The 23,658-nt window shown below is 50.4% G+C and overlaps 6 protein-coding genes across 6 annotated transcripts; 2 read left to right on the top strand and 4 right to left on the bottom strand.

The window, feature by feature from the left end:
• Positions 1–5,709: 5,709 nt before the first annotated feature.
• On the bottom strand, positions 5,710–7,181 carry CC77DRAFT_1091039 (hypothetical protein; the record flags this gene model as incomplete). Its single annotated transcript, XM_018529546.1, has 1 exon — positions 5,710–7,181. The coding sequence occupies exon 1, from the start codon at positions 7,174–7,176 to the stop codon at positions 5,710–5,712; it is 1,467 nt and encodes a 488-aa protein (XP_018390937.1). The 5' UTR covers positions 7,177–7,181.
• A 2,253-nt stretch (positions 7,182–9,434) lies between these two features.
• CC77DRAFT_1076937 (hypothetical protein) lies at positions 9,435–10,852 on the top strand (the record flags this gene model as incomplete). The annotated part of the gene is made up of 2 exons (XM_018529254.1): positions 9,435–10,008; positions 10,062–10,852. The coding sequence occupies 2 exons, from the start codon at positions 9,435–9,437 to the stop codon at positions 10,850–10,852; spliced, it is 1,365 nt and encodes a 454-aa protein (XP_018390938.1).
• A 507-nt stretch (positions 10,853–11,359) lies between these two features.
• On the bottom strand, positions 11,360–13,265 carry CC77DRAFT_1028036 (cytochrome P450; the record flags this gene model as incomplete). The annotated part of the gene is made up of 8 exons (XM_018526413.1): positions 11,360–11,524; positions 11,581–11,751; positions 11,798–11,830; positions 11,869–11,969; positions 12,048–12,082; positions 12,130–12,504; positions 12,560–12,893; positions 13,025–13,265. 8 exons carry the CDS (start codon positions 13,263–13,265, stop codon positions 11,360–11,362), a joined length of 1,455 nt encoding a protein of 484 aa, XP_018390939.1.
• A 926-nt stretch (positions 13,266–14,191) lies between these two features.
• CC77DRAFT_333362 (hypothetical protein) lies at positions 14,192–18,572 on the bottom strand. The gene is made up of 3 exons (XM_018531283.1): positions 16,266–18,572; positions 15,849–16,202; positions 14,192–15,785 (listed from the first exon to the last, which is right to left on the bottom strand). The coding sequence occupies exons 1-3, from the start codon at positions 18,442–18,444 to the stop codon at positions 14,392–14,394; spliced, it is 3,927 nt and encodes a 1,308-aa protein (XP_018390940.1). The 5' UTR covers positions 18,445–18,572; the 3' UTR covers positions 14,192–14,391.
• A 1,632-nt stretch (positions 18,573–20,204) lies between these two features.
• Positions 20,205–21,477, bottom strand: CC77DRAFT_333153 (short chain dehydrogenase/reductase). The gene is made up of 3 exons (XM_018531281.1): positions 21,041–21,477; positions 20,523–20,988; positions 20,205–20,462 (listed from the first exon to the last, which is right to left on the bottom strand). The coding sequence occupies exons 1-3, from the start codon at positions 21,388–21,390 to the stop codon at positions 20,262–20,264; spliced, it is 1,017 nt and encodes a 338-aa protein (XP_018390941.1). The 5' UTR covers positions 21,391–21,477; the 3' UTR covers positions 20,205–20,261.
• A 623-nt stretch (positions 21,478–22,100) lies between these two features.
• On the top strand, positions 22,101–23,590 carry CC77DRAFT_1016474 (hypothetical protein). The gene has a single exon (XM_018524220.1). The coding sequence runs from the start codon at positions 22,544–22,546 to the stop codon at positions 23,453–23,455; it is 912 nt and encodes a 303-aa protein (XP_018390942.1). The 5' UTR covers positions 22,101–22,543; the 3' UTR covers positions 23,456–23,590.
• The last annotated feature ends 68 nt before the right edge of the window (positions 23,591–23,658 follow it).

Consider the following 23,658-nt stretch of genomic DNA (forward strand, 5'->3'; position numbering starts at 1 on the left):
CGTCGCCGAATAACAAGTCGGCGATGGCAATGACGGCGAAAGCTGTAACGCATAGTTCCTGGCAAACGGTATTGCACCCATCGTTTTGCTGTGTTCATTTGTCAAGGTGCAAATGTCCAGGGCGTAAGCACAGTAAGCAGTCCCTCCGTGTGCACACGAAGCGGCTTCAGGTGGTCCCGCAGTCCCTGACCCTCGCCCAATCTCCACACGGCAGCCCGCTATGGGCGTAGGGCTACTTGTGAGGGCGGGGGGCCTTATGGTTTAGCGCGTCCGCTCGCGCAAAGCTTGGGAACACGTCGACCAAGCTTCTTCAGCCTTTCAAGGCACAAGGCAAATGAAAGGCGCCGGACGACGATGGCACCCACTTTTGCATTGATTTGCACTGGCTTGCACAGGCATGGGGGGACTGAGGATTTGATGAGGGTCGACGCGTTTTGCTTGGCACAGAGGGACGACTGCATCACGCACGTCACGTAGGCTTCACCGGTTTCCAGGGCTCAAGCTCCTGCATTTGCACATCGGAGAGTTGCAACTCAAAACCCCATGCGGATAGCTCCCCAGCCGGCAGAGCCGCCTTCAGATTGACGATGGCTGTCGACTGCACATGGGACGACCAGCTTGTTGCGCGTTTGGGCGCTGGCGAGCCTGATTGTCGGGCCAGGACCGCTGTCGGTTTCATGATGGCCCAGCTCCTCCGCAACCGAGACGATGGGTAATGGCGATGACCCTTGTAAGCACTCTGCAGACTGACATGGGCACACGAATCGCAACCTGTGTGGTGGGTTATGTCCAGCAGCTATTAGTTTCTAGTTGGCGCGTAATCCAGGTTCAAGTCGATATGCTTTGGCGGCTCATGAACTATGTAATGCTCCGTCGGCGGCTCTCGCGATTCACTGAACAACAACCTTGTCCGTTCCGTTAGCAAGAAAGACCATGCCATTTGCTGTTTTAGTTCAAGCGTTGAGTGGGCGGGTCGGGTTTCGCTCGCTCCCACGATCTTTGCGCGAGGCTGCCAGCCGGCAGAAATCGCTTAATAGTACCACTTCAGCTTAGTGTTATGGGAAATGAACTGCAACGTCCCGCATGCTATGGAGCTGTCCCTTGAGCGCTTGTAGAACACGTTGAAACTGAAGCGGTGAAAACCCAGCCGGATGTGTGTGAATAAATGACATTGTTTGCTCAATGGGGGCGTAAGTCGCAATATAGCCGGTAATCTTGAGGAATGCAAAACTCGATTCGGCAGGCTCCACGCTTCGGCACGTGTTTGAGTTGGAGGCCGTCAAGCTCTTGGGTCGCATCGGCTGATGAGCGCGTCTAGGGTGTCCAGAGACAGAAATCAAGCGAGATGACTTGACTTGCAGCTGTGGCCCCTCTCCACGATGCTGGTGTTTGTTGACAGGTGGCGGGTTATGAGCTCGATGCTCAATAGTCGTAGGGCTAGACAATCAACGTCGTCCGACAAAGACCTGTGCGCTGCGGCATGACCAATCCAAGGCTCTCTGCAACGACGAGAGGGCTAATGATCACCGTTGACCCGTCCGGAAAGGTTCAAAGCGCGATGGTTTAGTGGGGGATGTTGAGAAATGAAAGGCACGTGCCAGCCGTCCGAGTTAGTCTCGTCACAACCACGCCCTGGTTGTTGTCCAAAGTCTAGGGAGGACTGCCTCGCGTGGAGCATCTTTGGTGGGTCAGGGTGAGACAGGAAGGTCGAGAGCTGTTTGCCGCGACCCGCAGATGGCGCGATTCAGGCGGCTGCTGTGGCTAGGCTGGCTCTCCTCCCGTGAGGTCAGGAAAGACACCGAAGTCATCCCGGCGGTACTTTCCACAGATCTACAATGAAAGGCTTTCCGCTTTGAGCATCTGGAGATGGTGCACACTATCAGATCATGATGATTGTGTCGCTGTCGCGCTCGCCGAAATGACGTACGAGAGCCATGCCGCGTTGGATTGTCGGCGTCCCCGCAAACAGGTCGCTGGGAAGAGGAGGCATATATCAGACGGCAGGACAATTCCAGTAGGATCCCTCAGGCTGCAGATAATGCCCGTCGCAACGGGCATGGCTTGATCTCAGGATGCAATCACGGCGAGGCACGTGCGGGCCCCACTTCTGTCGCGAAAGCTATCTGATTCGGCTGGGTAGTTGATCCTTCATCGACCTACACCCACCCACTGCCGCTTACTTGGTCTGCATCGGTCAATATTACGATATGCAACACGCGCATCCGGGCAGCATCCTCTATGTCGACCATCAACACATGCCCTACCTCATCATGCGCCAAACCATCACAGCCTCACCGCCATCGCACGGCTGTACATATCTATCTTTCACATCTCGTGCGGGGGGGCAGTCACACCAAGCGTGTACCCGAACAAGCCTAGTGCTGTTCCTTCCCGTTACTAAAGTTAGCTCCTCCTACATGTCTAGCCTTCCGGCTAATTCTCCATGAGGCTGAACCAACAAAGTCTGCCTCGCCAAAAACTGTCATCACCACCCAGCTCATCATCGCGACATCTGCATCGCTCGTTGCAATGACGGCACCACGTATACTAGCAATCAACTTTCCATCCCCGATAGAGCCGTGCATGTACCGGAACAAGGCCTGCAGGCAGCCGCATGCTATTGCAACTTGTTTTGCTCTTGCACGTGCCTGGCTCCGCCATGCCCAGAATACCGTGCATCCACATGTCCCCTCGAGCCTGCTGCTGTCTCTGGCAGCTGTCCCTCGTCCCGCGATACCGGCACTTACGGAGTTGTACATCGTGGACTCTTGCCCTTTGGTCATCCGCCGATTGGATGAATAATGTAGAATGGGTAAGCCGTAGCCAATGCAAGTCCCCCAACCACGAAACCTGTAAGCGCCGCCGAGCAAGCCACCGCTCTCTCCTTCTCTCTCTCGTTACACCATCACGCCTCTTGCTTGGAATTTGGAGCCTTGCGCAGACTACGTAGCTCAGCCCTATGTGAAGCTCCTAAATCGAGGTATTGGCTGTGGCAATGCTTTACTTTTTACAATCTCTTTTCAGTTGCATGCTCAGCTCACTAACCTCCACTCGGGTTACCATGTATTTGGAGTGCGTTGCACCGCTACTACTTGCTACGCTGCCGCCTGACTACTGCAGCTTACCTCTTTTCAATTTGCCTGAAGATGCTTCCGAGCCAATATACTGTGTTCGCCTGTCGCGACAGCCACTTTGGCCAGCTATTGGGTTGGGAACCAACTCAACTACACTATCGATGTTAGAAATCTTACCAATCGCAGTGGCAAGAGCCGGCGCTTAGATGTGCGTTCGGCCGAACTGATGGCCGACATGATAAACTGAAACTCTTAAATGCACTACCAGCGGTCGCAGATCTGGTCGTTGAGTAGCGCATGTCAATGTAACGACAATACGACCACGTACGAGTGTATGCTACATAGTCGGACAGTGACGAAGACTGACGTGTCGGTCTATCGGCTACATCTACGGCCAGGAGGAACAATAGGCCTTCTAAACGATGAAGCCTCTGGGTTGAGTTCGCATATGTCTCTGAACGGCGTTATGGCTACTTGTCACATAGTAAGACATTTTGATACTCCGACGTATCATCATCGGAGGCATCAGTAATGGTCATCACATGGTAGGAACATTGAAGCATAAGCGCGCTAATGCACCGCAAGCAATACACCCCCCATTAACACAACGGTCCGAAAGAATTTTCATCACTTTTTCACGAAACCAACACATTGTTCCTATCGAGCGCCATGAACGTGGTCATTTGCTGGAGGAGATGTTATGAGTGTCATCTTCCAAGCATCCGCGTCCTACGGCTACAGACTCTACGGCATAGTCGTGAACGTACCGCGAAGTATCTGGCCTCCAACCCTATCTCAAGTACGGCGCAGCTATTTGTACTCAATTCTGGGGAACTTGTTCACCATCGCGTTTCATTGTACTCAGGCCTAACTGTGCCTCTACGGGAACGTCCGCAACGGTGAAGCGCTGCGTTCCGATCCTTCATAAGCTGTGCCCCATGCGAACACGCCGCCACTGCCGCTCTTCGCATTTTGTTCGAAGTGTGCCGCAGTCAGGCCGACAGGTCCTGTCACACAGCTTTGTTCGGAAGTTCGAGCTCCGCTGTGCCGCAACGCCGCAGAAGTACATGACTATAGCAAAGATCGCCAGTGCGATCATTCGTGCTCAAGAACGAGCTCGTTTGTGACAAATTAGACCGAGCAAAAACCTAAACGGACGGCTGTACCCCGCTCTTGATCACGCGGTTCCTTCCCACTGACACGTCGCCTCGATGTTGATCTGAGTAGAAGGTTTTGCTTCATGAACTGGACAAACCCGGTTCGCACGTTTGGATGAAGTTTTCCTCCCAACGATTTGCATGACGAGATGGAAACACGGCCTTGAACTTCCGCCATGTTCATCGAAATTACCAGAGCGCGTGTGGCAGATCTTCTAGACTGATAGTCGGCGAAGTAGCCCTACATGGAATATCCAGCGGTGAAGCTGATCAGATCTGAACATCTCGAACAAAAGGCATCTGGCACCCCATTTCACCCTATATTAGCATAAACTTGATAGTCCTACCACTGCACAGGGATAGTTATACTGATATCTGTATTCATAATATCCTCTCTTGAAGCAGTAACGCTGGTATGATGGTATCTCTTGCGGGTCTGAGGCTCCGCATGCGGGCAATGCTGCAATGTATAAGCGTCTGACTCGAATTGCCCTATCTTGTAGATACTGATTGCACATTTTGCAGATACTGCTACTGCTGATCCTGTTATTTACTGTGTTTACTATCATTGCGCTTTTCGTCGAGCCCATGTCTCTAACAAGCAATATGACACCTACAAGCTTACTCATGTGGTGCTAAATCCCCGTCAACAATCCTACCACAACCAGTATTTCCACTAATGGCATCACAGCTTTCCTTAATTATATGTAGATCCAACAACACCACCACAGTTTTAACTACGTTCATTCCGTCCTCTAACTCTCGACTCGTCGTCTTCTTTCCACACGGTGATGACTGTGATAACAAAAAGCGCTTCTTGGGCTGTATTTGGGTTGTGACGCTCATCAGAGCCTTGTCATGGATGTGATTTATCCTTGGAGTGATCACTTTGGCTGTGCGACTGGGGAATGGGGACATGCTTTTTTATCGAATTTTACAGACGAACGATGTGTAGGAAGGATCCGTACATGTGAATATTGAGCAATTAAGCACTACAACGTGGGATATATCAACCTCCCCATACAGGAGGAAAACAGGACATGTAGAGATAACAAGCTCTAGTTTGCAGCTTACACTAGTTCCTCACAAGAGAGATGATAAAAATTAATACTGTCATAGACTTCTAAATTGGCTATATATGTCTGTATAGCTCTAATACGTTTTGTTGTAGTAGGGAGGAGTACTCTGCTCAATTCAGATATCTAGTTTCTCTCTTTGGCAAAGTGAACTGAGGCGGTAGCGACCCAGCGCTAATTAGATGCCGAAGCTACTTCTATGTCGAGATTTGTGACACCCATCCCGTCTTCCGCTTCGCTATCCCGCACTGGAAAGGTACAGAAACAACAGTTCCTACCTTACAGCCTAAACTATCTTCCAACAAGGATACTTACAACCATAAGTAGAATTGTAGTCTGTTAGGTGTTCTACCTATATCTCCATTGCTCTTAATATGCTCTATTGTAGTACTAACCGAATTCTCATTCATCCGTCATAACCACATCGCCATACCTGTCCTGGAGAAAACGCACTGGTTCTACCTCATCTTGTTCCCCCGGAAATCGCGCACTCTGGAGTTCTTCATCGTCTTTCAGCCGTTTGGGTCTTCGAGAACATATCTTTTGCCGGCAGTTGGGACATAAATTGGAAAACTTGGAAATACCGTTGATCAGGGTATTCAGACAGCCGTAGTGGAAAGTGTGGCCACAATCTATCTTGACCGGGACTTCGTCGCGTACAGTCTCATGAACGTTGAGCGTATCACGGCAAATTGAGCAGTCTTCTTCAGAGAGATCAAGAATATTGGTGACAGCGAAGGCGTACTGTTCGGTCTTGATAGTGGGACCGATAGGTTCGAAGCAGACTTCTGGTAGATCATCTGGATCAAACTCGCCGTCAGACTCGTACTCATCGTCCCATTCCTCGGGTAACCAGGTCCATGTGTCATCTTTCGCAGCGTCGGGTTCCAGGAAGCAATCTAATCGAAGCATGAAGAGCGCTGTTCGTACATGACCGATACACACTGGTCCAAGCGCACCGACAACGTGCATGAGACCGTCGACGAAGTTCTTGAACATGTCCCAAGGAAGGCCAGTATAAGAGGGTTGGTCTGAGAGTGTCGCAGCATCCCATACTAGCAGCCTGGCTGTACCACGGACATCGCACGATGCAAATTGCTGACGTAGTGCTAAGGGCGTTATTGTGAAGGGGTCGGAAACCAGAGCGCGATGATGATCCACTAGTTCGTTGAGGTACTGGTTGAGAGTAGGATTACCGCTCGAGAAGGTTCTCATTTCTTGGTGGTGATCAATCATATGCTGGACCAATCTGGCAAATACAGCAACTCCACCCCAGATCGTCTCATAATCATGAGGAATTGTGGTGATTATCCGGGCCATCTCGGGGATAGTGTTGGCGCCCAGCAACTCACGTGCCTTGAACTGAGCTTGGAGATCACCCTGAACATCATGATAGCGCGGCTGAGAGTTTATGATATGCATGATCCAATCCTTGAAGTCGGGTGATAGATCCATGAGCGTGTCGCATACTAATATGACGACGGGCTGTACTCTCAGACCGCGGTAGTTGACTTGCTGATTCCAGAACTCCAGACTGCATTTGGTTGGATCTTGAAGCAGGACAGCGTCAAGAATTGCCACTACTTCAGCCCAAATTGCTTCAAAATCTGGCAAGACTACCTTGACCGTCCCCGTGGGTAGCCCCAGCAACCTGGGCTGCAATTCTGCCCATTCTTTCGTTGCTGACAGCCTGATGATCAAGCGTGATGCATCAGAAGTGGTGGCCTGGTATGATAGATATGAGTCGAGCAAGTCGCAGTAAGAACTCAGAACACTGGTTGTCGCCTCGAAATATCCCCGTAAAGGACGGAGACATGTCTCTAGACGAGTCATGGGTAAGAGTGCCGGGGTAACAGCTACCGTTTCCATCTCCGCCAGGTTCTTAGAGAATCTAGCCCTTCGTCAACTGGAGTGTTAGGGCGAGTGAGCCTTCTAACTGAGATCAAGATTGGGTTAAGCAAAAGAAAACCCTTTACAGGCAGCTGACTCAGTGAGCGTCGCGTGGTAAGAAAAGTCTCTCTTTCACCTTGTGTTGCACCGCTTCGTCAAACGTATAGGCGTTTGCGTAAGGCCTTTCTTCACCAGCAGCGCAAACGTCTCGAAGGTGCCCTCACTCTTACTTGCAAGGCTCTGGTAATGCTACACTTTTGGCATTCTGCTCAGTATCGAAGACGCTTTGCGTGCAGCTACCATGACTGTGCATTGAAGAGCGAAGGTGAGCATCAGACCAACGGATTGTATCTGTACTCACTGTAGTCTTGTGCAATAACCTCTTGCTTCTTTCACAGTTCATCAATCAGAGAGACCTATTGTGCTAATATCCAACATACCTCTTCGAATACTTTTTCAAAAAGAGAATGATCTCTAAAAGGGATTGTCGTCGCTAACCTTGCGGTCTTTGAGCGACTCTCAAGCCAGTCATGAAAGGCTTCCGATGAAATAGTTCCTGAGAAGAAAAGCCTGGATGTCTAGCCCCATAAGTGGAATACGAAGAGAAATCGCGTGCAGTGTGTGCTTGAGCAAATTCTGCCGGTGGGCTGTACTGTCCGAACGAAGAATCAGCTCTCTATGCCCAAACTATTACGTAGGTTCTTGCTCCCAACATTGTGATTGGTGATTACCTAGCTAGGAAGCCAAGTCGTTGTGACTGGTACTGCATGGCATGTATTTTGTTTAAAACACCCCTGGGCATAATGGCTGTGTCCCATATTCTGCGCTGTCAGGAGTGAAAGCGCCACGTCGTCTCGCTTTCGGGTTAAGGTTGAAGCTAGCGTTGATGATCAGCATCGGCTAGGAGGCTCCGCGGTAGCGTAATGACGTTGCCAGTTAAAACCTTTCCCTTTCCGCAGTCAAGCACACCAAAAACAGAGCGACTAACGCCATGCAGCCAGAACGCGGGTTTCCAACTTTCGCATCATCTTTTAGGCAAACTCGATCTGAATGCGGGACGCAGCGCCGTCGATCTCAATCAGCCGGATCGACGCATGAATCTACCCGACTCGTTCCATAGGCATATGCAGTATCGACAACATGCCGATTTCCAGACCTAATCCTAGTCAACATCATAGCGCAATCGGTGAGTTCACTGAATTCTATATACAACATGATGACATAGGTGTCGCTAGAACAATCAGAATACTGTGCAAACTTGGCACGCTGCAATGAAGTCAGCCGATGTCGACGAGCCTTAGATCAGCCCCTGTTCATCATCCGCGTTCGGCGAGGACTAGCACAAATTCTCCGTCCTACATCAAAGCCGACGCTATGATTCCACCTGCCGATGCTGCAAGCTACTGCATAGTGCACCAAGATATGCTGCGTCAGTCAGACGAAATTGTCCGATGTTATTACCCAGACATTTTCCCATTCGTAGGAGACAGTCTCGTCGTAGACACTTACTTTTCAGCCATATACTGTGAAAATGTCTGGATCTGTAGCTTTACTCCATACAGTTCTCACGAACTTTCTCAGCAGCTCATCTCACCATGGTCCTCTTCTGGTCACAGCAGAACTCATTTGCCTTTGTGGCTTGACCAGACCGCCTGAATACTAGCCGTATTTACCGATCGAAAAACCTCCTTTCTCATCGCGATTCTTCACCTTAGCTCCGGGGTTTTGGTGTTGGATCTAAGCGAGTTGCTGGCCTACGGTGTGGGTACATGTGGATCATTCAGGCTATGCCGAATACCAGAATGCGATGAGCCTGACTCGCATTTACTCACTTGGCTGAGAAAGCCACCAGGCTATGATGGAGCAGAGTAATTAGGTGAAGTATGATTGGATCGCCGTGTTCTCCCGCACCTATCTGTGGATCTGTACAGACATCTCGTTTTGACTAGGTTTTCCCCAGTTCTAGTTGCTGATCATGATGACAACCGTCCAAAACGGTAGCGTAACTCAATTCCTCGGCGACTGTCTATGAAGATCATGCTCGAAGTGGAAAACCTCAACAGACACTACCCGTGTTGAGCCTACCAAGCTGATGGGTACACTTTGTAGTAGCTGCGCGAACGGAAAGTGTATAAATCCACCTCACCGTGCAGACAACTCCAGCTCTTCAGCCAGGATCGTCTTTGGTTTCTTCTCCTTCCCTCTCTTCAGATACACGAATCTGTGTTGCCAGAATCATGAGGTTCACTCAAGCAATCACTCTGGCATTGCCAGCCATCACTGCCGCCTACCCTGGCATGATGGGTGCTAGCTCCCGAGCAGAGATGGAGCAGTACCTTCGCGCGGAGATGCAACGCGAACAACTTGCAAACCGTGCCGCTGAAGCTCAGCTAGGTGGCCTTCTCAGCCCAGTCGGCAACCTCTTGGAGTCGCTTGGCGATATTGTCGACGGACTACTGTCCTCAGTTGGCCAAGCTATTGTCAAGCAAGATAACAAGCGCCCTGAGCCTGGCTACGAGTTCAAAGACCCCGGCCCCAACGACTCCCGTGGTCCTTGCCCAGGTCTCAACTTGCTCGCCAACTACGGATACCTCCCACGCGATGGTTATGTCAATTACGGGCAGGTTCTCGAAGCCACTGCGCGTGGTTTCAACATGGGTACAGACCTTGCAACGGTCCTAGCCATCTTCGCTGTCTTGGGAAGTGGAGATCTCGATGGACTGTCTTTCTATCTTGGCTCAGGCAAAAACGGAATCGGTGGTCTCAACCGCCACTCGGTTGTGGAGGCTGATGTCTCGCCCAACCGCGAAGGTATGCAATTGCAACGTCAAAAAGGCAGACAGCAATCACTAACGTTGTAATAGATTATTACCTTGGATGCGGTGACAACCATCACCTCTCTTCCCGTCTCGTGAAGCAGATGGTCGGGTATGCTGCCCAGGACCCCAAGAAGGAGTTCTCTATGGACGTCTTGGCCAAACACTACGCAAAGTCGGCTGGTTTCACCAAGGATAACAACCCTTTCATCTACTACTTCCCGTTCCCTCAGATTGTCTCTCTGGGTGCCTTCGCCTTCTACCCACAGTTCTTCTCCAACGGCACCTACGGTGCAGGCGGTGTGCCCAACTACAAGAGCATTATGAGCATCATTGGCGCAGAGTATGATGCGAATGCCAAGGAGTTCAAGTACGTCCCTGAGCGCTGGCCCGAGAACTGGTACCGTCGTGATACTCCTTACGGCGCGGTACAGGCCATCGCCGACGGTTTCCTTCAGATCTATCCCCGTAACGTCATCGTTCCTGGTGCCGCACAGGTCGGTACAGGTAAATTGTCCGTCCAGACCCTACTCTGCGACGTATACCAGGGTATCAACTCTATTACTCCACTTGTACTCGGTGGTACTGAAGAGAACATCTCCAAGGGCGTCTCATGGGCTCTTTCCGTTCTTGATCCCATCCTTAGTAAAACAGCGCTGGGCTGCCCTGACAGCGTCATCTCGCCCAACTTCCTCTACCCCAACTCTCAGCAAGAGGGTGGGCCGGCCAATCCCCCGAAGGTTCCATCCGATGAATGGACTGGCGACAACGTGTACAACAAGGTGTACTTCGGCGGAAGCTCGCCTCCTACCAATCCCAAGTGCAGCCACTCCAGCTAGAGTTCCGTTGGTTCAATTGAGAAATCTTTGTAATACTTAGCGATATACCACTTCTTCTACTCTCGTTCTATGTACAAGGATACATATACATGTTAATGAAAATGATTATCAACGACATCATTGTAGCAGCAGATTATGTACTATGACTGGATTGTATTTCTGGCTCCCTTGTCATCGAACTATCCTTCCAGGAGCGCTATGTGTGGTATTGCACGAAAGTTCATGAATTATCTTTTCACAAGTGCATCGCAGGGTTTATGTCGCTCGTAGCTTCAACGCCTAGCGGTTTTCCAGTAGATGCGTACATAAGACTCTTACAGAGCGTTGACAAAGAACGCACATATACCAAATCATGACTAGATGTGGAAAACCACGGCGTCGCGAAACGAAACCTTGAAACAGACACAATCTGTGACGTGGCACTGTTCCGTCGTTACGACCATCGCCCATCCTTCTCAGCGACGGATGCGATGTCAAGTATGATATGTACCACCCCGGACTTGTGTTCTACAAAGGTCTGTTCTCAACTGATCTCCGTTTGACCTTGCAAATCACGTTGCTCTGAAGCAAGAACGTCGCATTATGCGTCTTCCACGGCCCATCGTGTGCCATCTCTACAGTAAAATGACGAAGTATGTGTGGTATCAACTTATACATCTCAGCATTTGAGAGCTGGAACACAATCAGTCAATGCGATACTGCATTGAAATATGGTTTGCGACACTCACATGCCTGCCGATGCAGGTTCTGGTGCCTGCGCCAAATACAAGCATCGATTTTTCCATGAGCCTAAATCGCTCCTCGCTCTCAAGCCATCGTTCTGGACGAAACTCTCGCGCGTCTTTGCCGAAGACAGTTTCATCAAATTGTGTGACCATTGCATTCATACCGACCTTGGCCTACATTAGCAATCTTGTGGTACAAGAAGTACGTGCGATCACGGACCTTGAAGGCAGTAGGAATATGATGACCTAAGAGCTGCAAGCCACCGAATGGCACGTAACGTGCATAGGCACAGCAAAAGGTGGACACAGCCTTAGTGACTCCTGTATCACAGCTCTGAGGTATGGTATCTTAGTAGCCTGGTTGTATTGCACAGGATGGGTGATTGTGCCGTCTAGCTAAGCAGTGTCAATCTCTTGGACTAGTTTTGCTAATTTATCGGGGTGCTTCATGAGGAAGTAGAAGATCGCACGAAGCGCACCGGAGGTACTGTCGGAACCAGCGATACTGTTGTGTGTGAGCGGAGATTGACAGACCGTTCTGCACTCCCTTACACAGCAGCCCACATCTCCACATGGATCTCTTTAATGGTGAGGCAGTCGTTCTTCTCTCGCATGATAGACAGTAATTGAGACAGAACGTCAGTGCGGTTTGCGTTCGCATTCGATGTTCGTTCTTGCGCAACACCCGTCTTTCGGACAGCAGTTTGTCGGATGCCGTCTGTTGCAATAATCGCTTTGAGAACCTTTGGGATCATAACGCCTACCTGGAGTAGATATCTGCGAATCCACAAGGGCGCCATAGCGACGACAGAGTTTAGTGGCATGGCGGTGTGTACCGCGGCGATGTAGTTACCGTAGTCAGAACTAGTTTCTAGAAAGCCAAACGGTGAGCCGAAGAATACAGCACCTACACCGTCGAACGAGAACCTATATATGTTAGCACGACTTTGTACACCATGAGCCCAATAGTTTGCGGGCTCACATTTCCGGCCATAGCCCAAAGTCAAATGCATCTTGACAATCCGCCAAGCCGCCAAGCTTGTCCCCAAATAGCTTCACCAAGTCGTCCAAAGCGCGCTCATTTTTCAACATGCTGCTTAGCGTATATACTGAACCCACGATTCGCCGGTGAGCTGCGTGGTGCTTCGCATCATCATCGGTAAATAGATCTGGACCAGGACCAAGAGTAACCGGTCTATATATCAGGTACCAGTCCGTTTTCTTGAGAGGTTGCTGGGTAGGATAGATGATGGGAATGGCCTTTGGGTCGCTCACATGAACTTCGTCTGGAGTTGTACGCACTATCGAGCCGTATTCTATACACCAGAAAACTATTAGCATATCTCGGAAGATCAGATCGTTCTACTACTTTCAAGCAAGCCTCCTTCGCAGAGCGACGCAGTCTCCACGATAATGGAAATACCCACTGAAAGCTAGTCAGCGCTACTCCAGTGCTCACAACAACACAACACGAACCTATTGTGTATTGCGCGCATATGTGTCTCCAAGTCGCCTTGGTACATCCGGTACATAAGCCATGTCCGCGATACCGCTGGCCAGACAGGTCCAGGGACTTTTGCAAGTGGATGCAGTGTGCGCGAGTAGATCACCCAACTAACGTAGTAGCCAACAATGACGCAAACGACGGTAATTGCATTCCAAACGCTGAAGATCAAGAGAAGAGCCATGTTTGGGGATGTTGAGTCGTGCTGCGACAAGCAGCTGCGGTTTGGGCTTGGAAGAGTGCCGGTTGAATTCGAAAGAGAAGGAGGGGCACCCTGCTCGCACCCTCTCGTCCTGGGCAGTTCGGTTCGGTGCCTGTATATGTGTATGCAAGCCTTTCGACGCGATGGATGCGCTTATGCAACTATTCTACAGATGCCGAACATTGTAAGATAGCATTCGGTACTTTGAGGTGCGACTCGGTGGTGACTGTCCGCACACCGTCATATACAAAATCCACCACTCGATAAGATGTGCAGAAGGTGCAGGGGTGGTGGGATCAGTCTGGAAGGGAAATCATAATACACTTCGGATGATAGTAATGAGAACCAGGTTCGTAGAACGCCGACTTATCTTATTCGGCCAGCATGTACGTTCCAGCTTAAGACTCGTCCAGGTCAATCCGGTCAGCTTGTGGTGCAACACGAACCAGGTAAGCTAGAACTCAAGCTAATGAAGCCGCTTCTTCCTCTCGCATTAATCTTAGTGTTTGATATGTGGCACAGTCTTTGAAAGTCTTGTCGCGTAACCACTATGTATCTTTCTACACTTTCTCTTGTAATACCCACTATCATCGCCGCAACGCAGGTGACTATGACTCCGCCACCAGCTTGCACTATAATGACATTGTTTAGAACAAGATATGAACACTGGCTGCCTTAGCTTACATGCAATAGTCAATCTGCTGACCATACCATAGCCGCACCACTACCTCCTCTGATGGCATCTGCAAACGCAAATGTACTATTATAACTTCCGAGTTGCTAGTAGCGATAAATCTTTTGAGCTGGATAGGCAGAGGTCCGTCTTTGCCCACGGTGGCTTCGACAAACTGTAGTTATTGAACTGTACGTGTGGGATATCGGTTTCTTGCTTCGCTGTTCTGTCTGAGTAATGAAGACAGCTGGCTAAAGTTGTTACGGGCGACTAGAGCGATTTTGGGCAGCTCTAGTGGTCCGGTATCATGATAAGCCACCATGGTAGTCGAAGATCCCTTGGGATCAATGCAGGTAGAGTGGTGGCTGAGCCCCTAATCCGCAGCTAGTCAACACTACTTCGTCTTTTGTGAATTGAGATCAGGTCGCTCTTGCTTCACCCGAAGCTCGCATACCCCTCCGTCATATGCGCGTTGCCATTTGGGCCTTCGGGCCCCATCCCTGCAACGATCCCCCTCATCCGCACTAGCAATTCAGCAACCCTGAAGGGTTTACCAACAACATCGTCCATGCCTGTAGCCATGGCCTGATCGATCTGTTGTTGGCGTACATTCGCTGTAACCCCGATGATAGGTACCCTCTCCCTCAACAAACCTTGTTCCTCAAGTTTTCGTATCTCCGCAACAGCCGTCAGCCCGTTCATGATAGGCATCTCCCAATCCATGAGGATAAGGTTCAGTTCGACAGGTAAGGCATCGTTGTGACCACTAGGTATAGGCTCTGTGGATGGGATGTGGTATATTTCCTTTAGTGCAATCGAATCCGACATGGGGTGATCGTTGTTCCAAAGTGTGGTCTTTGGCAGGAAGTCAAGGGCTTCCTGACCATGGTTGGCGACGCTGACAATGCATCCTAGATTGCGCAGTTGTTTGGCGAGAACACGCTGATTGATAAGATTGTCTTCTACTACAAGAACGTGAAGCGTATCTGGTATACTTTTTGTGCGCTTCAATTCTTGTAGGTTAGGACCTTCTGGTAGCCCAAGAGCTTCGGGGCGAACATGAGAGTGTTCAGTCTGCGATGATCTTGACTGTATCGATCGGCGTCGTGCTTTTGGGCTCGCAGAGTCAGATCGTGGACCAGTCTCGCTTGCGGGTTTGCACACAGGAGGAGACGGACGTGCCAGGCTTACGAGCGGTATTGGCTGTCTGTGTTTGATATCTTCAGGGAAAACATGGGGTAAACTGCCTTTCCGCGCCATCACTGGTCTGGCTCGACGTGATTTGATGTAGAAGGAGAACGTGCTACCTCTTCCAGATTCGCTGGCGACACCGATCGAACCGCCCTGCAGTTCGGTCAGACGGCGCGATATGAATAGCCCAAGGCCCGATCCACCGTAGTGGATGTGCGTGCGAGGTGAGGCTTGCGAGAAGCGGGTGAAGAGGCTGCGTTTTTCTTCATCAGAAAGACCGCGACCAGTATCAGTAACAGAGAATTGGAGATAAAATAGCTCTTGCACGTTTTTCCAGTCATCTTCCAAATGAGAGTCCTGTCCTACCAGTCTCTCATCGTTGAACTGTATCCCTGCTGGCGACGAGGCGGGCTCGGTTGCACTTGCGGTGAGGGTGACCGTAACTCGCTTAGTTGATTCCAAGCGTGTGAATTTAATGGCGTTTGTGAGTAGGTTGATAAGAATCTGCAGCACCCTCGTTGGGTCCAGAGACGCCCAATCGATGTCCATGTCCCGGTACGATTTATCCACGACCAACACAAGGTCGATGCCGGCAGCTCTTGCTTCCGCAGAGAACATCTTTACTGCATGCTTCGCCACTACAGCGGTGGAGACGCTAGGTCAGTTTATGTTTGATATGCGTTCGTGCATCCAAGACTTACCGCTTTCGGGCTGCGCAATCACCGGTGTCATGTCTAGAAGACCGGAATCGAGTTTAGAAATAGTGAGAATGTCATCGACGATATGCTTCATGTGGGTCGCGCAAACTCCTATAGTCTGAGCAGCGTCCAGGGTGGAGGCTATGAAAGCTGACCATTCAGTTGGTGTAATATTTTGTTCGCCATTGCGATCGTCTTGAGGATAAGAGGATGTAATGGAATCCGCACACTGCATGATGGCGCTGAGAGGGTTTCGCATCTCATGACTCGTTGTGTCTAAAAAGTGCTCCAGGTGCTGTTTCCCTTGGAGCGCACTGTCGGTGCGAATCTTCTGGATACCTTCGGCCCACTTCTGCTCTAAATTGTTGTGTAAAATGTCAGTATATGTTTCACCTCAATACCCATTCGCAAATTCCTTACTTGATATATCTGTGACATTTCCAACGATTTCTACAAGCTCACCATTCGGACTCAGTTCAGGGTAGGCTGAGCATAAAATCCATTTGAAGTGCTGAGTGTCTTCAGATTGTAGCTCGTTGGACTCCGATGGCGGCACCCATGGCATCCTCGTACGTAATTCGAAGCAAACAGATTCATGGTTGGTGACGAGCTTCGAGAATATAGATTGGCAGTAAGCCACATCCTCGGCGAAAGCGATCCGGTACCAGGCTTCTGTGGCGTTGGTGTCAGAAGATGCAACTTCAAACATATCGTACCAGCGTTGGTTTCGATAGGTATAGGTGCCTATTGGATCGATGATGAAGATGCCTACGTCAGATCGTTCAGCGAAGCGCTGAAATTTACTCTCTTTGAGTTGAATCTCAGCCATGAGGTGTTCTTGAATCTGAGCAGCTTGGATGATAGCGTTTTCTCTTTGGCGGACCTCGTCCTCGAAAAGAACAATGGACGCAAGAGATGTGGCGAGCAATCGCACCATGACCTGCAGGTATTGCTGGTACTCATCATCGAAGGGTCGGCGGGGGTTGACGCCAATTATGAGAAAGCCTTCTACTTGATTTCCTGTCGTTGGAATGATAGGACATATGACCAATGTACGACAAGGATCACCATACCCTCTCCAGTCAATGCCTTCCAATGCCGTTGTTGGTGCAGGAAGGTCATTGAGATGAACAACAGTAGCTTTCCCAGATTTGGCAGCCCGACTCAGAAATGCGTGGAGAATGTACGAGTCCTGGTTGATATTGACAGTCGCAGGGGCGATAGGGTGGCCGACAGGCACGCCAATGGTACCCTTGAGGATGCAACCTTCCAGCGGGGGGATGCTGCCCGGTGATGACATTGAGGGTATTTGAGCGCTAACATGTCGCTCAGCAGCATACAATAGGGCAAACGGTACATCCTTGTCATTCAAGCTTAGAGAGCGCAACGTAGTATCCCAAAACGATGGGAAATCTCTCGCATTTGCGCTTTGGGTACCCATGGCCACCAAACTTGAGACGCGGCGTTCGAGGATACGATGGTTGGAAACTTCGTAAAAGGTCTGGTAGTAGGCTGTCACTTGGCCATGGCTGTTCAATATAGGTACGAATTGGAAGGACCAGTGCGTCTCTTCGAGAAGGCTGTCCCTCTCTATGAAGAGGAGCATATCGGGTTCGGCTACGGATTCGCCAGTGGCTTTGATGTGGTCGACCATGGGTTGGAAAGAAGTCCAGTGATCGGGTGCCTTGATACAAACACTTTCGCCCATGCAGGGATGGAGGCTGCCAAGCAGCTGAACATACGGCTCGTTGTATAGCATGATAAGTTCGTCACCCCAGAACATGACAGCAGGTACGTTGTTGCTCAATACTGTGTTGGCTATACAACGCAAATCACAGGGCCATGAAGTCATTGGTCCCAACGGCGTCTTGGCCCAGTCGACACTGCGGAAGTAATCGATGTGCGGGCTGGCTCTCACCACGCCCGTGACTACATCAGAAGTACAGTCAAAGGACGTGTTGTTGATTGCGGATGAGTCCGGAGAAGAGCTGGTGCTGGGCTCGGACATTTGGGGTGCGTGGGCGAGCGACAGCTGGGGTTTCATAGGTAGAGCGTCGGCGCGAGGTTTGCCTCGAGGCGCCTTCCGCTCGCGCATGATGGTGCGGTGGCTCTTTCCTCCCGGTGCAGCGTCAACCCACAGCAACCGCGTCGGCACTCCGCTAACGATCTTGTATCGCCCTAGGGTTATGGCGCTCCATGTATGGCCTTCGAATGTATACGCGTTGCCGCGCCGTTGTAGATCGTCCTCGTTCACATAGCCGCGAACCCAATCTCTGAAGGCAAGTTGCGGTGCCGAGCTTTGCGTGAACAGGCTCGTCGCATCGTTGCCCGATACCTTGGCCAGCAGTCCGCCGACGGCGTGCAGCGCCGTGTTCGCATATATGAGGTCGAGGGTTTCGTCGCGGCGCAGGTACGGACAGGTTTCGATTGCGAATGAAGGGCGCTCGTCGCGGTCGAGGGCGTCGAGGAGCGTTAGAGATGCCAAATCTCGCTCTGCCGTCTGCAGCTTGGGCCTGGACGCGGCCAGCGGTGGCTGCGAGACATAGCCGGTTGTCCCGTAGTAGTTGTGCAGCGCAAGTAGCTGTCCGTTCGAGGCCATGTCATGCGGCGCAGAGCAGAGCAGGCAAAGATGACAACAAGACACACGGCCGGCGCATTGAACAGATGCCCGAGTAGTGTCTGTACAAACGAGGATTACTTTTGCTTCCCGCTGCTATCTGGAAAGCTAGCGCAGCCAATGGCTTAGACGCTGCATCTTTAGCCATGATGACTGAAAAGCGTCTCGGTCCGCTAGGTGGCGGCTCCACGCCCTCGCCGAGATCTACGACATGGCGTCATTGGGGATTAAAGTTGAATCTAAGTACTGCACCTCCAGCCTTTGTTCGGTGCGGTGTGCGTAGAATTCCATGGTGGTGTCACTGCAGTATCACGTCGCGTCTGAAGTTTGACGGGTGGCTGCCCTGCGACGATCACACGCCTACCCTTGCTGCTTACTTGAAAAGGTCCGCGTTGGAGGCGCCAAGACGCCATCCAGCATTACCGTGAAGGGTAAGCTGACCGGGCCGACTCCGCAATTTCCACGCCTGGCTATCACGACTCTCCACGTGGTACCTAGCATCTCACTTTCATGGAACTGATGCAGTTGACGGAAACACCGGTACCATCCGATGCTCCTCGTCAGTGATCAAAGTGGTATTACAACGTGTTGATGACGTCGTCAAAGACGACTGGGAAGAAACAACAAGCAAACTGCTTCGGTTGGAAGACTTCTTGCTGGACAGTAAGCACAAAAGGTCTGTGATCACTCCGCAGAATCTTGAAGAGATTCTTTACGACAGAAGCGCTACGAGCATGGAAAGATACATTGAGTGCTGTACTGCAATTCTTTGAATAAATGGCCGTGGCAGCCGTCTAGAATTGGTTTGTGGCAGAGGCCAGAATGTGATGTCACGTCGTATATAGGGCTGTGTAATTCAATCATGTTGAAGTGCAAGTGAGTTTACTTTCGTGTATATCGACAAATATATGTACAGTATTGGACTAACTCCACGAACTAGCGCTTTCAGTGAGAGTTACAACATGCATCTCTTTTGTTGTCTCGCTTCTCTCATCCCTATTCAAGCATGGCTGTCCGGTTGGCAGAGTAACATGTCATCTAGAGGTTGATTTGTGTTGCCTGATTCTACCTACATTCTGACCTTGATGTCAATACTTCCTCTTATGTCGAGATTTGTACGATCTATACAAACTGTGTGAATGCATGCCAATTTTGTAGGCTGACACATAACCCTCAAGGGCGGGGAGTATACTAGTTGTCCTAGAGTTAGACAAGGACAAGATTCAAGCAAAAAGATGGGTGAATCCTTGTCCAAGAATCGGACGAGGCATTAGTGTCCCAACAGGGTTATGGAACATAAGACGGCAAAAAAAAAATTATGGTATACAATGTATTGTGACCTAACCAGGGGTCGCTGAATGATAGTTAGTGTCTGTGTTCGAACGGTTTGCGCTTTCGAGTGTTACTTACAACCTGGAATCTCTTGATATCGAATGAATCGTAGTCAAGCGCCTTGCCATTGGGCCATTAGGCCGTTGTTTGATTGATGGTGACATGGTCAATAATATGCTTTATATCCTCTGTCCTATTCATATTCCTGACGCAGAATATTTAAAATCAATTCTCCCGTTGGCATGGGTGAAGACTTTGCAGCATGAAAGAGTTTGCGCTTGTGGTGGGGTTGTCGGAACACTTCGGCATGGTGGGGCACAATGCGGAAAGTGCTTGTTGGAAAAAAGTTCATAATGAACCACGACAATGCATGATAACATACACTCTCCATTATTACTATTTAGTTGAGAGCACGATATGTAGTCTTTAAGTTCATCTCCGCGAGGCTGCTCACGGGTGGTAGACAACTAAGCCCTCGCTGCGGGCTGCGAGAGCGTGCTTCCACCATCAGGGTACATGACCTGCTCGTTGTAGAATACACCACCTGGTCCAGCCAGCATGAGAACCGTCGCAGCCATGTCAGTATCAGCACCAGGTCGACCCGCAGGGTTGCTCATGCCAGATTCGATGCGGCTCTTGTTGTCCTCATCGGAAGAGCCTGTGGTCATCTGAGTGTGGTGTTAGCTCAAACAATGTACCGGTAAGCTGTATGGAGTAAGGCTACATACCTCGCTTGGGAAGACACCAGGAGCGATAGTGTTCACCCGAACCTTGGTACCAACAAAGGTTGTTGCAAGCATGCGGCTCAGATGTGTGGCGGCTGCCTTGCTAGACGCGTAAGAAAACTGGCCGTTGCTGCTACCCTTCATGTACCCTGAGATACTGCTAACGTTGATGACCTGTGAGGTGTATCCAGGAGTCACCTGGCCACCCTTGGCCAAGAGAGGCAAGAAGGTCATTGACATCCAGAAGATGCTTCCGACGTTAGTCTTCATGGTGTCGGCCCAGTTCTCGGGCTGGGACTTGAGAAAATGGTCAGAGATGGCTTGGGCGTCCTCCATGTTTGGCTGGCCGTTTGCGGAAAACTTGGTGTTGTCATCACGAGCGATACCAGCGTTGTTGACCAGAATTTGGATTCCCTTTGGCTCTTTTTGACACATCTCGTCGTAAAGACGCTTGACATCATCCTTTTCGCTGGGTAGTGTTAGCGCCGCACTCTCCATAAATCGGACATGATTGTGCTTACCTGACATCTGCTTGGAGAGGAATAATCTGGCCTGGACCGCCACCTCCATACAGCTCCTCCGTCTTCTTCAAAACTTCATCGCGTCTTGATGTGATGTATACTTTCGCACCGTTTGCGACCAGCGCTTGTGTGATCATCAGACCGATACCAGTTCCTCCACCAGTAACGAGAGCGGTGACGTGGGAAACATCGAAGAGCTTGGAGCCCTTGAGGTCCTCGGTGTTGGCCTTGCCGTTACCCATACTTCTGATGATTTGGTACGTAGTCCTTGGGATGAATTGATTTGTTCGTATTGTGGACGTGATAGATTTGGTAGCTGTGGGAAGGTTTCTTGAGAAGAGTCTGAGCATGTTGAGATATGGTTGTAATGTCTGCTTCCTTTATGCGATTTAAAGGTGGATGAGCGATGTCACCGTTCGCATGCGAACATGATGACGTTGAGACGACGCATGAGTACTCCAAGATGGGGTCCAATGAATTAAGCACTGGCGCGACGGGTCGATGCATACTATGAGCGCATGCAATCATTGAAATCCTATATTCCCCATAATGGAAGCGCAAGCCACCAACAAATAGCATACCTTAGCATCGACTAAGGCTTGTGGAACGGCAATCACGGCCAGGAGCGAGCTAAGGCCAGATGCAATGCCAGATACCAGATGCAACGCCAGATACCAGATGCAACTAAATGTGCTGGACACTGTTGCTTGCCTCGGCTGTGTAAAGATGAGGTGCATATGCCCTACGATCAAAACTACCATTGATTTAGACGACTACAGGCGCTGTGAAGCTATCCTTGCTGCACCATATGCAAAGCCACATGGCTTCAGTTGTCCCTAGGCATGGCGACGAAACGCATCCAATGCAACAGAGTAGATACGATAAAAATTAATGTTCAGATCAACTCCATGTACAGGCAATACCACATTGTAGATGTCTGAAGGCTGAACAAATTGTGACGGTGTCGAGGCTGCCGCACATCTGCGGCTATGACGCAATCATCAGTCCGAATCATCTCCACGCCGTCTCCGGGCGCTCGGCCCATGGCCACAAAGGCCATGGCTTAGAAACCACGCGAACTGTTACAAACCACCATCTTAACCACTAGAACATCGTACGCGCATTATCAAATTGTTATACTCGGCACGCAATACGTGTATTTTGTCAGCATATGAGCGATCATTGGACGACAGGGATTTAGTAATACAGTCTTGGCCTCGGGAATAGAGCTATGGCATCATCGCCACAGAGATGTCGAATGAGGGGAAACATCGGCGGATGAAGGGCGACCTGACGCATCAAACAGTAGGAATCATTTCTAATCGCGTAGGCGTATATAACAGCATCCAATCTGCACATGTTCCCGATTCATACTCAGACAACTTACTGCACAGCCATTGATTCAGCAAACCGCCATTTTCCTCCACGATTCTGCCCTTGCAACCTCTCGACAGTATAGTCTCTACTTCAATTGCGAACGGACCTAGCGATCCAGCTACCACAATGACGACCACCGCGTCCCTCCCCACGCCCGCACACCAACTCTGCAACCCAACGCCTATTTCGAACAACACCACCTCTTCCGATGTCAATTATCAAGGCCTACCCGTTCCTCGCGGCCCCGTCACAGCATCGCTATCTTTTTACAAAGCTCCAGAGGATGGTGCGCCACCACACAACTACGTCGAGCCGCTTCCAGGCGTGCCACAACGGAATTGGGGAGATGCATGGACCGAGGTCGAGCTCAACGACCTCCGAGGCCAAGAGCATAAGTTCACGCTAGACAACAACGCCTTCGACACATACCAGAACATCAAGAGCGGGCTCGACAGGGATGGGTTTGAAGACGACGACGCAATAAAACGCGTGTATTATCCAGAGGTGGAGAATCTACTCTTGAAGAACGTACAAGGCGCACAAAGAGTACTTCTCTTCGATCACACAATCCGCCGACCGACTGGCAACCGCAACCCCGTTCAACGCGTACATATCGACCAGACACCTTCCTCAGCCGCTGAACGAGTCAAGCTGCACTTGCCTGACGAAGCCGAGCAACTCCTACAAGGTCGTTACCGCATCATCAACGTTTGGCGTCCACTCAACGGACCTGTCATGGGCAGCCCACTTGCAGTCGCCGATAGTCAAACAGTGCGCGATGGCGATCTGGTACCCATCGAGCATCGCTATCCCAATCGCAACGGCCAGACCGCAGCTGTAGCATATAACCCAGGGCAGAAGTGGTACTATTGGTCTGGCATGAAGAACGAGGACCGTCTGCTTCTCAAATGTTTTGACAGCGACGAGACCGTAGGCCAGTGGGGACGCGTACCACACACAGCTTTTACAGACCCTCGCACACCGGAGGGCGCGGTTGGCAGGGAGAGTATTGAGGTTAGAGCGCTGGTATTTGGATGAGCGCACTATATTTTTCTTCCTTAGTCACGGTTTTTTAGCCCTTCAGTTTTAGCCTTGCTCGTTAGATATGTGTTTACGAGTTCAATCTGTCTGTACTGTTCGGCAGACGTTCAATGATAAACCTCTTCTGCGCAGATTGCATTGATGAAGTGATATCATTCACAATAGCTATTTAAAAGAACGTGATGTGTGCTAAAGGAAAA

This window comes from Alternaria alternata (assembly GCF_001642055.1).
Source record: "Alternaria alternata strain SRC1lrK2f unplaced genomic scaffold CC77scaffold_2, whole genome shotgun sequence".
Lineage (NCBI taxonomy): Eukaryota > Fungi > Ascomycota > Dothideomycetes > Pleosporales > Pleosporaceae > Alternaria > Alternaria alternata.

What these genes read in the sequence shown, in the direction of transcription:
- CC77DRAFT_333362 (XM_018531283.1), bottom strand. Translation starts at nt 18,444, where the DNA reads ATGGCCTCGAACGGACAGCTACTTGCGCTGCACAACTACTACGGGACA. An exon ending in AAATGTCACAGATATATCAA is followed by an intron (nt 16,203 to 16,265) that starts GTAAGGAATTTG and finishes ACAACAATTTAG; the next exon opens with AGCAGAAGTGGGCCGAAGGT. An exon ending in GATTGCGCAGCCCGAAAGCG is followed by an intron (nt 15,786 to 15,848) that starts GTAAGTCTTGGA and finishes CCACCGCTGTAG; the next exon opens with TGGCGAAGCATGCAGTAAAG.
- CC77DRAFT_333153 (XM_018531281.1), bottom strand. Translation starts at nt 21,390, where the DNA reads ATGCTCAGACTCTTCTCAAGAAACCTTCCCACAGCTACCAAATCTATC. An exon ending in CCTCTCCAAGCAGATGTCAG is followed by an intron (nt 20,989 to 21,040) that starts GTAAGCACAATC and finishes AACACTACCCAG; the next exon opens with CGAAAAGGATGATGTCAAGC. An exon ending in CTGGTGTCTTCCCAAGCGAG is followed by an intron (nt 20,463 to 20,522) that starts GTATGTAGCCTT and finishes CACCACACTCAG; the next exon opens with ATGACCACAGGCTCTTCCGA.
- CC77DRAFT_1016474 (XM_018524220.1), top strand. Translation starts at nt 22,544, where the DNA reads ATGACGACCACCGCGTCCCTCCCCACGCCCGCACACCAACTCTGCAAC.